Source organism: Quercus lobata, chromosome 6, assembly GCF_001633185.2.
Source record: "Quercus lobata isolate SW786 chromosome 6, ValleyOak3.0 Primary Assembly, whole genome shotgun sequence".
Taxonomy (NCBI): Eukaryota; Viridiplantae; Streptophyta; class Magnoliopsida; order Fagales; family Fagaceae; genus Quercus; species Quercus lobata.
In genome coordinates this window covers 8,203,831-8,220,055 of record NC_044909.1, presented here as the reverse complement: position 1 = coordinate 8,220,055, position 16,225 = coordinate 8,203,831, and the positions used below count along the sequence as shown (strand labels likewise).

The following is a 16,225-nucleotide window of genomic DNA, read 5'->3' as shown; positions in this document are numbered from 1 at the left end:
AGACCCAAAAAAGAAAAAGAAAAAAAAAAAAGAAGATATATTTATACACACACACAAACGAAAGCTTATTTTAATTTCTTCTTTTTTTTTAAGCTAGTCCTTTTGTTGCTAAAAAATGGATTTAATAAAATATTCTTGCTAAAATAAGAGGATGTCAATCGCATCACACTATATTAAAGGGTCCAACTCTATTTTCACTAGTAAAGACTAGTTACTAAAGGTAGAGCAACTGAGAAAGAATAAACTGTTTTAGCATGATGTTGATACATGAAGAGTTTGACATGCTTTCAAGTTTAAACCCAAGCTTCAATCATGAAAAAAAAAATGATTACTAGCACTCTTGGACAAGAAATAAAGCAATTTTGAAACAATGGGATCAAGTAACACCACACAATCGAGGACCTATAATGCAATTCTGTTCCATTGAATAACATTTTACAATAACTGCTGCATCTACTGATCTCTCCCCCTTATAAATTTCCCCTAGCATCAATATATTTTCAACAGCTAGGAAGCTTCATTGTTACAGTTCCCAGCTTTCTAGAAACTACTTTTCAGGATCCTCAAAAAGATGACTAGCTCAACAAATAAGGGAAAAAAAAAAACCATTCAGCCTAACCAAACCTTGTGATGATTCACTTCTCCAAGCTCAGTGAAACAAGCACTAGGCCTTTACCAACAGTTTGGAATTTGGACCAGTTCCAATTTTGGATCTGATTTGGAGAAAGTTTCAATACCAAAGAGTGTAATTGGATCAAGTAACTCACTCGACAAGTGAAACATTACACACAATATGAGCACTCCACAACTGCTTCATCTCATTTATTGGCTCATATTTATCATCATATGTTCACTAGTCATTCTGGAAAATCCATTATTTCCTTGTATAACTGCAACAACTCAGAAGCTTCCTCCTTATTAGGCAACACAAACCTCTGCAAAAACAACTCCTCCACATACTCAAACGCCGTAGGCAAGTAAAAATTCTTCTTAACCAAACCTTTAGACTGCAAAAATTGAATCGCCGAAACCCTTGGAATAAGTCGCTTCTCCAAGCTCAAACTAATAAATGTAGGGCGTTTGACAATAAGGGAAGCCTCCAAACCCATCTTGTTGACCAAAAAATCCATCACCCTCATAATCTTATCCTCAGATGCCCTGAAACAGCAGGGGTTCTTTGCAAAAGCTACAAGAATCTCATCCTCAGACAAACCATCTCTTATAAGCGTTGACCTTCCTCTCCCATGTGGATTTATTCATTCCCCTAATTGCTAAAACAGCCTGAACAAAACTTACCCTCAGAGGATTGATTCCCATTTCCTTGACTTCCTCTACAATCTCTTTGAATCGAACTTGATCTGTTGTAATAACTCTCGGCCAATTTTTAATTAGGGTACATATATCTGATTCATGAACTCCATTTTCTCTCAGAAGATTGACAGTAGGAACTACATGAGTGTCTTTATCAACAAGAATAGCCGAGAAACGTCTAACAGCAATAACAGTTTTTTCATCAGTTCCAAGCAAATTCTTAAAGAAGTCAAAAGAAGGGATTATTTGGTTTTTCAAGCTTCGTTTCAATAAGTTTGGATTTCTAGTTAAGATCATAACAATGTCAGAGCTTGTAAAGCCTTTGAATTGGAAAAACTCCAATTTGGCCAAAAGGGTCTTTTGAGGATTTGATAGCAGCAGTGGAGGGTATCTTCTGATGATGCTTGAGATTTGGGTTTGTGAGAAACCATGGTGCTTGAAAAAGCTAATGACCAAGTCTGCTTTATCTGGGGTTTCAAAGTTAACACGTTTGGAGGCTGATATAGCACCTTCCCGTGAGAACCCACATGTGTTTATGAGGTATGAGACTGTGAATGAGTGTTGATTTGAAGTGCTTGAAATGTATCTTAATATTAACAATGGGAGGGTTTTAGCAGTGTATAATTTCTGGGGGGCTCTAAGGGTACAATAACTCCCATGGTGAATTGGTTTATAGAGCAAATTCAACATGTTATATAAGCAGTACTGGAAGAAAAACTCACCTACTGTGTGTATGAGTCCGTTTTAGAAGAAAACCTCCGGTGTGGCCTGTGAGTGAATGAGCAGGATTCCGAAACCCGCAAGGCCAAAAGCTGCGCACTGCGTTTGGGATCTCTTTCTCCCTCCTTTCTGCCCAACTGCACTGTTTTGATTTGTTCCGTACTTTCAAAAAAATATTTTTGGTGTACGTTTTTTTCTTTGACTAAGGATGTTTTGGTATCGGCTTATTCTGTTAAATTTTTTTTTTTGGTTGAAAATAATAGACTCGTGAATAGTACAAAAAGTGCATGGAGATATATGAATAGTAGTAAAAATAATTTAAATAGTAAAATAAGTTGGTAAAAATAATTTTTGCCAAACAAATTCTAAAGAATAATTTTCAAGGTTTGAGATTGGTTTCTATGTTTGACACTTTGACCCTTAAAAGTATCTTGACATTTTGTATTTTATTTTTAGAACAAATTATAATTTACCTACCTATGGTTTGGTTGAAATTTAAGTTGTCTATCTGTGGTTTAAAGTTTGACATTTTACCCACTTGAAGTTACTTGCCTATGATTTGAAATCACATGATGTAAATGTTCTGCTGGATTCTTTTTGATTTTATTTGACCTTGTATTTGTATATTTTTTGTGTTTTTAGAGAAAAGAAACATAAAAGTGGAGCAAAATTACATATTAAGCCTTATTTTAAACAGAGTTGAGGTAAAGAAATCTAATTGAGCTAATCTTAGGTAAGCAAAGTGTCAAATTTTAAACCACAGGTAGGTAATTTAAATTTCGGCCAAATCACAAGTGGGTAAATTATAATTTGCCCTTATTTTTGTATTGGCCCTCTTATCCTTTTTTTTTTTTTAATGAAATTTTATTTGGGATCTAATAACCCATTTTAGAAAAATTTTGACACAACTTTCATGAAAGAATAAAAAGTCATCAATTATTTTTTTTTCTTTTCCATAAAAAATTTCTAATATTTTTAAGGAGAAATTGCACTTTACCCACCTGTGGTTTGGCCCGTTTTAACAATGCCCACCTGTGATTTAAAAGTTGTCACTTAACCCACCTAAGGTGGACTCTATTAGACCCCCGTTACCCACCTCTGCCATTTCCGTTAGAAAATCTCATTTACTATATAAGCCAAAATTAGAACACAATTAGAACCCTAAAAAAGGACTGAACTCTCTCCCTTTCTCTACCTTCAAACCCTCAAAAATCCCCAAACCCATTTCCGCTATATCAAGATCCCTAAAAAACTCCAACCCATTTCCCTCTGTACTCCGATTGCCTAAGCTTAATCCCCGAACATGTCTTCTTCAAGTTATTACTCGGGTTCCGGTCACCATTCATGCTTTGCTAACAATTGTGGCTACGGACTGCTCTGACCTTGAACAATTTTGAGAGAAGGTTTTATGGATGCAGATACTATGATGTGGTGAGTAATAGTTGGTTTTCATATTTTTTTCCTTTTTTAGTTTTCATTTATTTTTTGGTTTTGTTGGTTTTGTTGGTTTTATGAATAACCCTAATTTGATTTTGTTTGTAGGATGATGAATCTACTTGTAAATACTTTAGGTGGTTGGATGGCAAAACATGTAAGTGTGGATCTGAAGTTGCACCCATTGTCCTTGCAAGATTCAGCATGTACAAGAATCAAGCAAGAGTTGCAAAGGAAAAGGAAAAGGAGTCTATTGATAGGGAAACAACAGCTATTGAGAGGGAAAACAAAGCCAAGCGAAGGGAAGAAAAAGCTAGGGTGAGAGAGAGGATAGCTAAAGAGAAGTTACAAAAGTACAAATTTGCACTTGTTGAGTCATGGGAGTTTTTTGCTATTTTTTATGTGTTTTCTGGTAGGATGGGAGAATTTGGAACAAAGGCATTGTGTCTGCCTTGAAGGTAAGTTGTTGTAGTTATTGTATAGTTTTGGGTACTACCACTTTTGACAAGTGTATTCCATGTATTTGACACTATGTAATGTTGTTGTTTATTTGAATAGAGTATGCAATTTGTTCTTTATGTGACGTGTTCTTTATGTAATTTGTTGTTGTTTATGTAATACTACCTTGTTTGTGTAATGTGTTCTTTAATGTAATGTGATCTTGTAATTTGAATAGAGCATGCTGCCTTATTTATGTAATGTATAATGCTGCCTTGTAATGTATTCTTTATGTAATGTGATCTTGTAATTTGAATAGAGCATGCTGCCTTGTAATGTGTTATTTATGTAATGTGTTCTTGTAATTTGAATAGGGTATGCAACCTGTTCTTCTTTATAAAGATTGTGTATGTTGTACATCAATTTGGTAGGCAAGGAATGCACCCCACAAGATTCTGTTTACATCAATTGTGTATATTTTCAAGTAAGACCATTCCATACATATATATTAATAAGCATTGTTCAAAAATTGCCAAATTTCATCTAACATTAATGGCTAAACACTGCCAAATTTCATCTAACCAAGAGTACAATTCAATACTATATATAACAAGCATTGTTTAAAAACAAGTGGACTCCACCTAACATTAATGGCTAAACACTGCCAAATTTCATCTACATAATAGGTGGTTCTGTCCCCACTAAGACAATAACCAAATAACTTTACAGTATAAAGTTCTGCACAATAGCAAAAAAACAAAAAAGTGGTGACATGCCACTATCAGACAAGCACAATAACAAAAAAAAGTAAAGTAAAGTTTCTGCTTCCACATTCTCCAATCTTCATTTCCCAAAGACTTTGTCCTTGCCTTTGCCCCTGCCTGTTGAGAACATTGCACCAGATGTCTAAGCTCTTATTCCACCTCCTCTCCCATATAAGAACAGATGACTGCTTTCAACTACCCTTGGTGGTATCAACCCCCTTCGAGGCTACAAAATACATAGAAACTCCATATCAAGGTCTAATCTAGTATTTTATGTAAGTATAAAGGGTGGTGTTTGTGTTTGTGTTTGTGTATATACCTGAGATAGAGGTTTTCTTGTGTCCCATGTTTCCTTAGGAGTACGAGAGATGGACTGGCTGCATAAGAACTATTGAGCTGTGAGTGCTTTACTTGGTGGTGGTTTGCTTGAATCTGCTGCAAATGGTGGTGGTCTGGTTGAAGCTGAAGCAGATGTTTCAGTTGGTTGCCTTAGTGGCTGCTTTTATGGCTAGTTGACTGGTTGACTTGCTTGATGGGTGGTTGGCTTTCTTGTTGAATGGCTAACTACCCCACTTGTTGGTTGACTGGTTGTTTGCTTGACCTTCTTATTTACTGGTTCAGGTGGGTGCTTTGCTTTCTGGTTGGCTGCCTTGTTTGCAAATCTGGGTGGCTGCCTTGTTTGAATGGTGGTTGCCTGGTTGGCCTTCTTGTTTGCTAATCTTGCTGACTGCTTTGCTTGCTCATTGGTTGCCTGGTTAGCTGCCTGAGTGGTTGGCTGCCTTGCAAACCTCATTGGTGGTTGCCTAGGTGGCTGGCTGGTTGGCTGCTTGCCTGCCTGCTTGGTTGGCAAACCAGGGTGGTTGCCTTGCAAACCTCCTTGGTGGTTGCCTAGGTGGCTGTCTGGCTGGCTGGTTGGCTGGCTGACTGGTTGGCTGGTTGGCTACTTGTTCCTTGTCCCTACAAACAGAATTGCATTGCATCAAAAATATCTTTGTAATATAATTGTCATAGTGAACACATTCTTGCTTTACTTACAAATTTTTTTTGCCTCTCAAGTCTCTGCCTCTTTTGCCATGGTGTCTCACCAGTTATTCCAGCCTTACACCTCCTTGAATTATGCCCCTCCTTATGGCAAAATCCACATTTTATAGGTCTATATGACCTAGAAACTTTGTATGGGTTGTTTGGCTCATCTACATCTTTTTTCATTTTCATTGGTGGCCTGCCTGTAGGCTTGTACACAATTGGAGCAACAGGGGCAGGAAGGTTGGTTTCAACCCATTCATCTTAGCCAAGCAGTGGGGTAATCATCTCCTTATATGCAGCCACATAGGCATCTTTTCTAAAGCATGTATGCACATAATCCTTAGGCCTCTCTAGGTTCTTATAGATTGTTGCAACACCATGCTTACATGGGATTCCTGTCAAATCCCAAACTCTACAAGTACAACACTTTCTTATAAGGTTAACCACATGCCTCTCATACTCATTATCAACCTCATATATATAACATCCTGATGGAATAACAAAAAATAACTTAGAATCAACTTTCAACTGCTCAAGCTTCTACACTATGTTTGGACATATGTCATTAGTGAATTTTTCAATCCCAGACCTCTTACTGTACATTCTAGTCATCAACCTAACCCTAATCCACTTTAGCATGGCAATGATAGGCTTATCCCTAACTTCTAGTATCATAGAATTAAATGACTCACTAAGATTGTTCACATAACAATCAGAGATGGCTCTTGGAGTGAAATGTGACTTGGTCCATTAGGTTGGTTGGATGTCTGCTAGATACTCCCATGCTTCTTTGTCCAATTCTTTCATATCTTGCATTCTCTTCTCAAACTCCCTAATTGTTGTTGCTGTAGCACACCTCCATAATGCAACCTTCAATTCTAAACCCTTGAAATTTAACTTAAAGTTGTTGTAAATATGCTTCACACAAAATCTATGTTCAACTGTTGGAAACAACATCTCCATGGCAGGTATCAATCCCTGGTTATCATAAATACAATCAAAAAACATCCGAAGAACAAAAATGAACACCATCTGCCTAAGAAAAAAAACAAAACTTTCAAAAAGCAGAAATGTAATGATTAAGAACAAACAACAGTATCAAAAAACAAGTGAATTGTTGTATTACCTTCTGCCTATTTGAAATGAACACCAGATTCAGCTCATCTGGCCTCCCAATATCATCTGCAAATGTTTGTAAAAACCACACCCAAGAATCCTTGTTTTCTTGCTCAATTACACCTAATACAACAGGGAAAATATTGTCATTCCCATCCCTTGCAATTGCTGATAATATATGTCCACCAAACTTGCCGTTCAAGTGGCAACCATCTAATCCTACAAGTGGCCTACACCCATGGTTTTAAAAACCGAACCGGTCATAGAACCGTTTTTTTTTTAAATTTCCGGTTGGACCCCGGTTTTTGACCGGTTTTGGGCCGGTTTTCCGGTTGTTGACCGGTTATTGACCGGTTTTGGAGCTTTTAACCGGACCGGATTGACTCCCGGTTCCCGGTTGAACCGGTCGGACCGGCCGGTCCGGTCCGGTTTTTAAAACAGTGCCTACACCCCCCAAAAATCCAACTTTCTGTGCATTGTATCTCACATGCATCCTTTTGAACTTGGGTTGTGTGTTAGGCTCAGTAATCTCAATTTGCAGAATCACCTTACTCCCTACATCAGTTACTTTTATCATCTCTGCATAGTCCCTAAGCTTCCTATATTGTAACCTCTCATCACCTAGTATGAACTCTCTAGCTTTCCTCTTAGCTCTGTATACTTGATTTATGCTCAAGTCCACATACACATCCCGCATAACTCGATACTTCACACTAGAAACTACCCAATCAGGGTTTTTGTTGAAATCATCCAAGTATTTCCTAGCCACATATGTAGAAGTGACTTGGTTATGCTTGCATGTCCTTCCACACGTACAAGTTGGAACCATGATCTTTATTTGGAAGGTTAACTCCTCTGCAATCTGTGATGCATATACCCTCCAACCACATTCATACTTGCAGTGGACAGAAACTTTGGTCTTCTCATTAACCTTGAACTTAATGTCCACAGGCTTCCTCACTGCATATTCCCTCAGGGCAGCCCTAAACACCTTCCCATTTGGGAACTTCATAACCTTGCATAACTTTGGGTTACTCGTGCCAGTTTTCTCATTAAACTCTGGATATCTCACCCTTTCATCCTTATCCTCTGAACTATTTATGCTCCTAGTGTCATCATCATCAAGAGCTTTTTCAGCCCAATCATTATTATCACCAGCTTGATCACTTGCAGTAGCTTGATCACTAGCAGCAGCTTCTGGTCTCTCCCTATTATATGTAACTGGCTCTCTCACACTATCTCCCTCGTTTACATTTTCAGTATCTCTTTCATGCTCTCTTATATTGGTCACCTCATTGTTCTGAGCACCAAATATATCATCAGGATAATCTGGTCCTTCATACCCTTCATCTAGCCAATTAGGTTCATCCACATGAGCAGCTTGATCACTACCAACAGTTTGTCCATGGGTAGCATGGTCATCCACATGCACAGCTCCACCAACATTGCCATTCCTTAAACCCTCAACAGGTTCTGCACTAACATCATTTTGGTCAACCATAGATGATCTAACAGTATTGGTCACCTCCTCACAATCAGTATCATCATCTTCATCATTCATTTCCCATGACTGGTCTACTGCAATTGGTTGATCTGGTTCAACTATAGGTTCTTTAATAGCAATTGGTTCAACTTCAGGTTCTACATAAAGTGTGATTTCATTTGTTGGCCATTCAGCATGTAGTTCACACATGTAGGTCACATCATCATCTGAATTAATTAACCTTAACCCTTGCTCTAAGTCACCACCAGATATTAAATAATAAATCATACTGTTAATGGGTTCCCCAACCTCAGCACAAATGTCTTGTATTTCAAAATGATTTAGTAGATCTAGATCAACATTAGCCATTGTAGATACCTCACCACCTACATACTCTAAACCAGGGTTCCACTCAAAATTCCCATTATGGTGAATGGTAAAATCAAAACGAATTTCAGCAGCCATCTGCAGGAGTTAAAACACATGCACAAACAATAGTAACTAAATACATAACCAATACACGCATAAAGAGCAACAATGACAAAAGCAAAATAATTTCAGTTGCACAACAAACACCAAGTAACGTGGGGTCAGAGACAAGAAACACAACCAACTAAACGATTTGTCTCCATGGGACCACAGACAACCTAAAGATGCATCTAACCAAAATATTCCTAGGTACCACAGTCATCAATGTCAACTATAAAAGAACAAAACCCAACAATGGTAAACCACTAATTTTATGACAGAAAAACTTTAATCTGAATCACTTTCATCAATCGTTACACATTGAAAAAGAATAAACACAACAATGGTAAACCCTTGAAACTCATTTCATACCTGATATAGAGGAAAACTTAAGCTTTAGCTTCAGCACACCTCCTCCTTGCTTGCAAGTGTTTGAGGATTAAGCTTTGGCAATCAAAGTAAAGAGAGAAAGGGATTATGGGTTTGGGGATTTTTAAGGGTTCGAAAGTAGAGAGAGGGAGAGAGCTTAGTCCTTTTTTAGGGTTCTAATTGTGTTCTAATTTTGGCTTATATAATAAATGAGATCTTCTAACGGAAAGGGCAGAGGTGGGTAACGAGGGTCTAATGGAGCCCACCTCAAGTAGGTTAAGTGACAACTTTTAAACCACGGGTGGGCATCGTTAAAACGGGCCAAACCACAGGTGGGTAAAGTACAATTTTCCCTATTTTTAAATCAATACTCTCAAAGTATCCGTTAACTTTTTCCTTTTAATTTAAATGTCAGATGACAAATAAATGTCATTAAGATATATCACCCGTTTAAGTCTATTTCTGATAGTATTTTAACCATAAGTGTCATATATAAGTGTTATCAATTAAGACTTTAAGATAACTTATATAGTGTCAAGGGTCACCAAATGACTAATGAAAATGAGCTACAAAATCAAATATGAATGGCGAAAACGAGAATTTTGAAATGTAAATGGTTATAATAAAAATAACAAAGGTGTATGTTTATTAACAACAAAGGTGTGTTTTTATTAACAAAACTGGTACACCGATGACTTAGACATGTTCAAGATCGACCACTGTATCTATATGTGTAGGTTTTATTTAGCATTCTTTAAACAAATGTTGTTGCTTAACGATTTGATTGATGCTAAAAAGGAGGAAAAATCAGCTTTCATTCTAAACAAAAGGTCGGCTCATTGAGGAGATTCCACACCATGTTCAAGACCCCAAAGCAGCTTTCATTTAGCATAGAAGTGATACAGATAGCTGAACTGAACCACCAATCTCACTTAGTCCACTGAACTTCTACTAGATTAACGCAAGATTACATGCACAATTGTAGTAAATACAGAACAAATGAGCCAAAAAAATACAGAACAAATGAGCAAGAAATAAACTGTTTTCCCGTGAGGATGATATATATATATATATATATATATATATATAGTATGATCTATGATGGGTTTGTCAGTGTTTTAAGTTTTAACCCAAGCTTCAATCATGCAAACAAAAATGATTAGTAGTCTTGGACAAGAAATAAAGCAAGTTCTGAAACAATGGGATCAAGTAACACCACACAAATGGGGAAGCAAGACATTTTAAAATAGCTGCTGCAACCACTGAATTCTACCTCTTACAAATTTCCCCTGGCATCAAGATAGTTTCAACAGCCGGGGAGCTACCTCACTTCAGTTTCCAACTTTCCATAGAAACTACTTTTCAGGATCCTCAAAGGGATGAGTAGCTCACCAAACAACAACAACAAAAACAAACGAAAAATAAAATAAAAGAAAAAAGAAAAAGACATATATACACACACACAAAGTTTATTTTAATTTTTTTTTTTAAGCTAGTTCATTTATTGCTAAAAAATGGATTTAATAAAATATTCTTGCTAAAATAAGAGGATGTCAATCGCACACTATATTAAAGGGTCCAACTCTTCAGAATGATGTTGATACATGAAGGGTTTGACACGCTTTCAAGTTTAAACCCAAGCATCAATCATGAAATAAAAAATGATTAGTAGCACTCTTGGACAAGAAATAAAGCAATTTTGAAACAATGGGATCAAGTAACACCACACAATCGAGGACCCATAATGCAATTCTGTTCCATTGAATAACATTTTACTATTTTTGATAGTATTTTAACCATTAAGTGTCATGTAAGTGTTATCAATTAAGACTTTAAGATAACTTATATAGCATCAAGGGTCACCAAATGAATAATGAAAATGAGCTACAAAATCGAATATGAATGGGAAATCGAGAATTTTGAAATGTAAATGGTTATAATAAAAATAACAAAGGTGTATGTTTATTAACAACAAAGGTGTGTTTATTAACAAAGTACACTGATGACTTAGACATGTTCAAGATCGACCTCTGTATCTATATTTGTAGGTTTAATTTAGCTTTCTTTAAACAAATGTTGTTGCTTAACTCTCTATTTGATTGATGCTAAAAAGGAGGAAAAATCAGCCTTCATTTCGCTAAACAAAAGGTCGGCTCATTGAGGAGATTCCACACCATGTGCAAGACCCCACAGCAGCTTTCATTTAGCATAGAAGGGATACAGAATTACAGATAGCTGAACTGAACCACCAATCTCACTTAGACTACCGAGCTTCTATCAGATTAACGCAAGATTATTTGCACAATTGTAGTACATACAGAACAAATGAGCAAGAATAAATTGTTTTATGCCATGACGATGATATATATATATAGAATGATCTATGATGGGTTTGTCAGTGTTTTAAGTTTTAACCCCAAGCTTCAATCATGCAAACAAAAATGATTAGTAGTCTTGGACAAGAAATAAAGCAAGTTCTGAAACAATGGGATCAAGTAACACCACACAAATGGTGAAGCATGACATTTTACAGTAGCTGCTGCATCCACTGAAGTCTACCTCTTACAAATTTCCCCTAGCATCAAGATAGCTTCAACAGCCTGGGAGCTTCCTCACTACAGTTTCCAACTTTCTGTAGAAACTACTTTTCAGGATCCTCAAAGGGATGAGTAGCTCACCAAACAACAACAACAACAACAACACGAGAGAGAGAGAGAGAGAACCTCAGCCTAACCAAACCTCTAAAGGACAGAAATCACAAAACTAAAGCTCTTGTGATGGTTCTCTTCTCCAGGCTCAGTGAAAACAAGCACTAGGCCTTTAGCAACAGTTTGGAATTTTGATCAGTTGCAATCTTGATTGTGATTTAGAGTAAGTTTCAATCCCAAAGGGTGTAATTGGATCAAGTAACTCAACTCAAGTGAAATGTGACACATAATGTGAGCACTCCACAACTGCTTCATCTAATTCTTTGCCTCATGTTTATCAATATATTCATTGATCATTCTGGAAAATTCAATTTTCTCTTGTATAGCTGCAACAATTCAGAAGTTTCCTTCTCATAAGGCATCACAAACTTCTTCAGGAACAACTCTTCCGCACACCCAAACACTGTAGGCAAGTAGAAATCCTTCTTGACCAAACCTTCCGATTGCAAAACTTGAATAACTGAAGCCCTTGGAATAAGTCGCTTCTCCAAGCTATAAGTAAGCAGTCCCGGGCATTTGACAATTAAGGAAGGCTCCAAACCCATCTTGTTGATGAAAAATCCCATTACCTTCATAATCTTATCCTCAGATGCCATAATACAATGTGGGCTTCTTCCAAAAGCAACAAGAATCTCTTCCTCAGACAAACCCCACCTCTTATACGCACTGAACTTCCTCTCCCATGTGGATTTATTCATACCCCTCATTGCAAAAATAGCTTGAATAAAACTCAACCTCAAAGGATTGAATCCCATTTCCTTAACTTCCTCTACAATCTCTTTAAATCGAATGGAATCTGTCATAATAGCTATAGGAGTTTTTTTAATTAAGGCACATATATTTGATTCAGGAACTCCATTTTCTCGCAGAAGATTGACATTAGGAACCACAAAAGTGTCAAGTTTAACAATTAGAATAGCTGAATATCGTTTAATAGCGGTAATAGTGTTCTCATTGGTTCCAAGCAAATTCGTAAAGAAAACAAAAGATGGGATTATCTGGTTTTTCAAGCTTCTTTCCAAGATCCGTGGATTTCTAGATAAGACTGTAGCAATGTCAGAGGTTGTAAAGCCTTTGGACTGGAAAAACTCCAATTTGGGCAAAAGGGTGTTCTGAGGATCAGATAACAGCACTGCAGGGTGTCTTCTTATGATGTTTGAGATTTGGGATTGTGAGAAACCATGGTTCTTGAAAAACCCAATGACTGAGTCTGCTTTATATGGGGTTTCAAAATTAACACTTTTGGAAGCTGATAGAGCAACTTCTGGGAAGAACCCACATGTGTTTATGAGGTATGAGACTGTGAATGAGTGTTGATTTGAAGTGCTCGAAAAGTATCTGAAAGATGATAATAATAACGCTACGTGGGTTCTAACAGTGTATAAATTCTGAGGGGCTCTAATGGTAGAAGTAGAACAACAAGTACCATGGTGAATAGCTTTATAGAGAAAATTCAACATGTTATATATAAGCAGCGCTGGAAGAAAAACTCACCTACTTGACGATTCCATTTCAGAAGAAAACCATCGCTTTGAATCAATGAGCAAACATTCCGAAACCCCAGAGTCTAAACCTTTGTTTCACTCAAAATACCAAAGAAGAAAAAAAAAAAATAAGGAAAGAAAGAAAGAATAAAAAGACCAAAACCAAAACCCTTGCTTTGTACTGCGTTGGGGTTCTCTTTTCTCTCCTATCTGCCCAAGTGCGCCGTTTTGTTTTCCTTCATACTATGTAGCATGTACTATATCGAGGTTTTTATTTTATTTATTAAGCCTTTATTTTTTATTTTTTGGGTCAACAGAGCATATATCATTAAACTTAGGAATTAATAAGTCTATTACAACGTTAATAAGCTTTATCAGAAGCTAAAATATTTTCCACCACAGACGGCGCCAAAAGAGTCTAAGCTACTAGCACCAAGCTTGGCCAACGCATCAGCACATTAATTGGCCTCCTTATAGATGTGAATTATCTGCTTGTTGGGAATCTCTCTCACCAGGTTCTTGCAATTAATAAGCAATGACTCCATTAACAAGTTGGCAATATTATTGTTCATAAGCAAAACAACACTTAAGGCATCCAACTCAATGATGAGATTATTTATCCCCATCTCCTTAGCTATTAGAAGGCTATCTCTTTGGGCCCACAGCTCTGCCATACAACTGTTAGTGCACCCAAGAGGCCTTGCATAGCCTTTCAACTAGTGCCCATCATGGTCCTTGATAACACCGCCTCCACTTACACGTCCAGTATTACCAAGAGCAGATCCATCTGAATTAAGGTTCGCCCATCCCATTGGAGGCTTCTCCTATTAAGCCTTTATTACTCAAACTCAAACCTCTCTTCTTCTTTTATTTTATTTTTATTTTTTATAACTTATTAGCTAGCCTCCTACCCACTCAAACGTATTTTATACTTTTTTAAGGTTAATTGTTAGTACAACAATGGGAGAAGAAGATTCAAACTCTCATTTTTCGCATAATGAAATTTAGACGAGCTCTTAAAATCTTTCGCCTTGAGATGATCGTTGATTCATCTGCATTGCTGCACTAAATTTTAAAGACCCATTTGTTTCCAATGGTCTTATGCCCAAGCGAAAGATCAACAAACTTCCTTACTTGATTCTTTGCCATGGAACCCATCTCATCCCTTAAAGCAACTAGCCATTCATTTGAAGTTGGTGAAGTTAAAGAAACAGACTCATCAAAGTATAATGGTGCACGCATGAAAGATTCCCCTTCAATCTCAAAACGACAATAAAGAATTGTTTCACTACCACTACCACTACACTAGGAGACAAGTTACTCCCACCATCTTTGGCAATTTCAAGATAAGGTTGAAATTCCCCACCTTTGCCTAGAGATGGTGCAACTTCAGTCTCCATAAATGGACTAACTAGAGCCTTAGAAACGACTCTTTTCTATGCTTAGTAAAAGAATGATTTGGCATTTGTCAGAAGACTCTCTCCCTATTCTTGCTTCTTTTGTACGAGTTCAGCTTAAATCATGGGGAAAATAAAATGCTTAATAGCACCCTTGAACAAAAGATACAGCAAGTTATGAAACAAAGGGATCAAGTAACACTACACTAACGGGTAAATAAAAAGCATTTATGTTCCTTTGCATAACATTTTACAATAGCTGTTGCATCCACAGTTCCCTCCCTCACACCACTAATTCATTGGCATGAAAGTTCAACTTCACTGCATATGGCTTCAACGGCCAAGGAGCTTCCTCATTGCAGCAGAAACAACTTTCAGAATCCTCAAAAAGATAAGTCAGATTTGTGAATTGTGATGGTTCTCTTCTCCAAGCTTAATTAGAGAAAACAAGCACCAGGCATTTTGCAACAGTTTGGAATTTGGATCAGTTGCAACCTTGGACCTGATTTAGAGTAAGTTCAATACCAAACAGTGCAAATGGATCAAGTAATTGCCTGGTTAGCTTGAATGATCAGATTTCAATATATAGATTCAATAGCTAAGAAATTTGCTCCAAATAACTTGTTCTGCGTTTTGAGACTTTTGGTCAAGAGGAACTTTGACTAGTTTGTTTGAGAATCCCGAAAACGTATTCCTGCATAAGTTAACTCCAAACAAGGGAAACTTGATTCATGATGTGGACTATAACTGCTTCATCTCACTCCTTGTCTTATATATATATATATATATATATATATTTATATATTCTATTTTGTAGTCATCTTTGAAAAATCCAATTTTCCCTTGTATAGCTTCAACAGGTCAGACACCTCGTCCATATATGGTGTCACAAACTTCTGAAGGAATGAGTTCTCAGAAGTACTAAACACTCTAGCTAAGTGTATATTCTTCTTGATCAAACCTTTTGATTGCAAAACTTCAATAACCGAAGCCCTTGGAATAAGCCGCTTCTCCAAGCTATAAATAATGAGTATCGGGCGATTGACAATAAAGGAAGTCTCGAAACCCGTCTTGTTGACGTAAAAATCCACAACCTGCATAATCTTATCCTCAGATGCGATAATACAGCTGGGGCACTTTCTGAATGCTGCAAGAATCTCTTCTTGAGACAAATCCCACCTCTTATAAACGTTGACCTTCCTCTCCCATGTGGATTTATTCATTCCCACCATTGCAAAAACAGCTTGAATAAAAGAAAACTTCAAAGGATTGAATCCCATTTCCTTGACTTTCTCCACAATCTCTTTAAATCGAACTGGATTTGTCACAGCAGCACTATGCTTCTGTTTAAGTAAGGAACTTATATGCGATTCAGGAACTCCAATTTCTCGCAGAAGATTGACATTTGGAAGCACACAAGTGTTAAATCTACCCACGGGAATAACCCAAAAACGTATAATCGCGTTAATAATGTCCTCATTGGTTCCAAAAAAATTCTTAAGGAAAG

The 16,225-nt window shown here is 37.0% G+C and overlaps 2 protein-coding genes and 1 pseudogene across 3 annotated transcripts; all 3 read right to left on the bottom strand.

Moving 5' to 3' along the window:
• Positions 1-373: 373 nt before the first annotated feature.
• Positions 374-2,184, bottom strand: LOC115950849 (annotated as a pseudogene). Its single transcript, XR_004083136.1, has one exon. The product of XR_004083136.1 is annotated as a transcription termination factor MTERF15, mitochondrial-like (transcript).
• Positions 2,185-12,130: 9,946 nt separating this feature from the next.
• LOC115949765 (transcription termination factor MTERF15, mitochondrial-like) lies at positions 12,131-14,721 on the bottom strand. Its single transcript, XM_031067048.1, has 2 exons — positions 14,534-14,721; positions 12,131-13,175 (listed from the first exon to the last, which is right to left on the bottom strand). The coding sequence occupies exons 1-2, from the start codon at positions 14,719-14,721 to the stop codon at positions 12,131-12,133; spliced, it is 1,233 nt and encodes a 410-aa protein (XP_030922908.1).
• Positions 14,722-15,524: 803 nt separating this feature from the next.
• LOC115949764 (transcription termination factor MTERF15, mitochondrial-like) lies at positions 15,525-16,225 on the bottom strand. Its single transcript, XM_031067047.1, has one exon. The coding sequence runs from the start codon at positions 15,996-15,998 to the stop codon at positions 15,525-15,527; it is 474 nt and encodes a 157-aa protein (XP_030922907.1). The 5' UTR covers positions 15,999-16,225.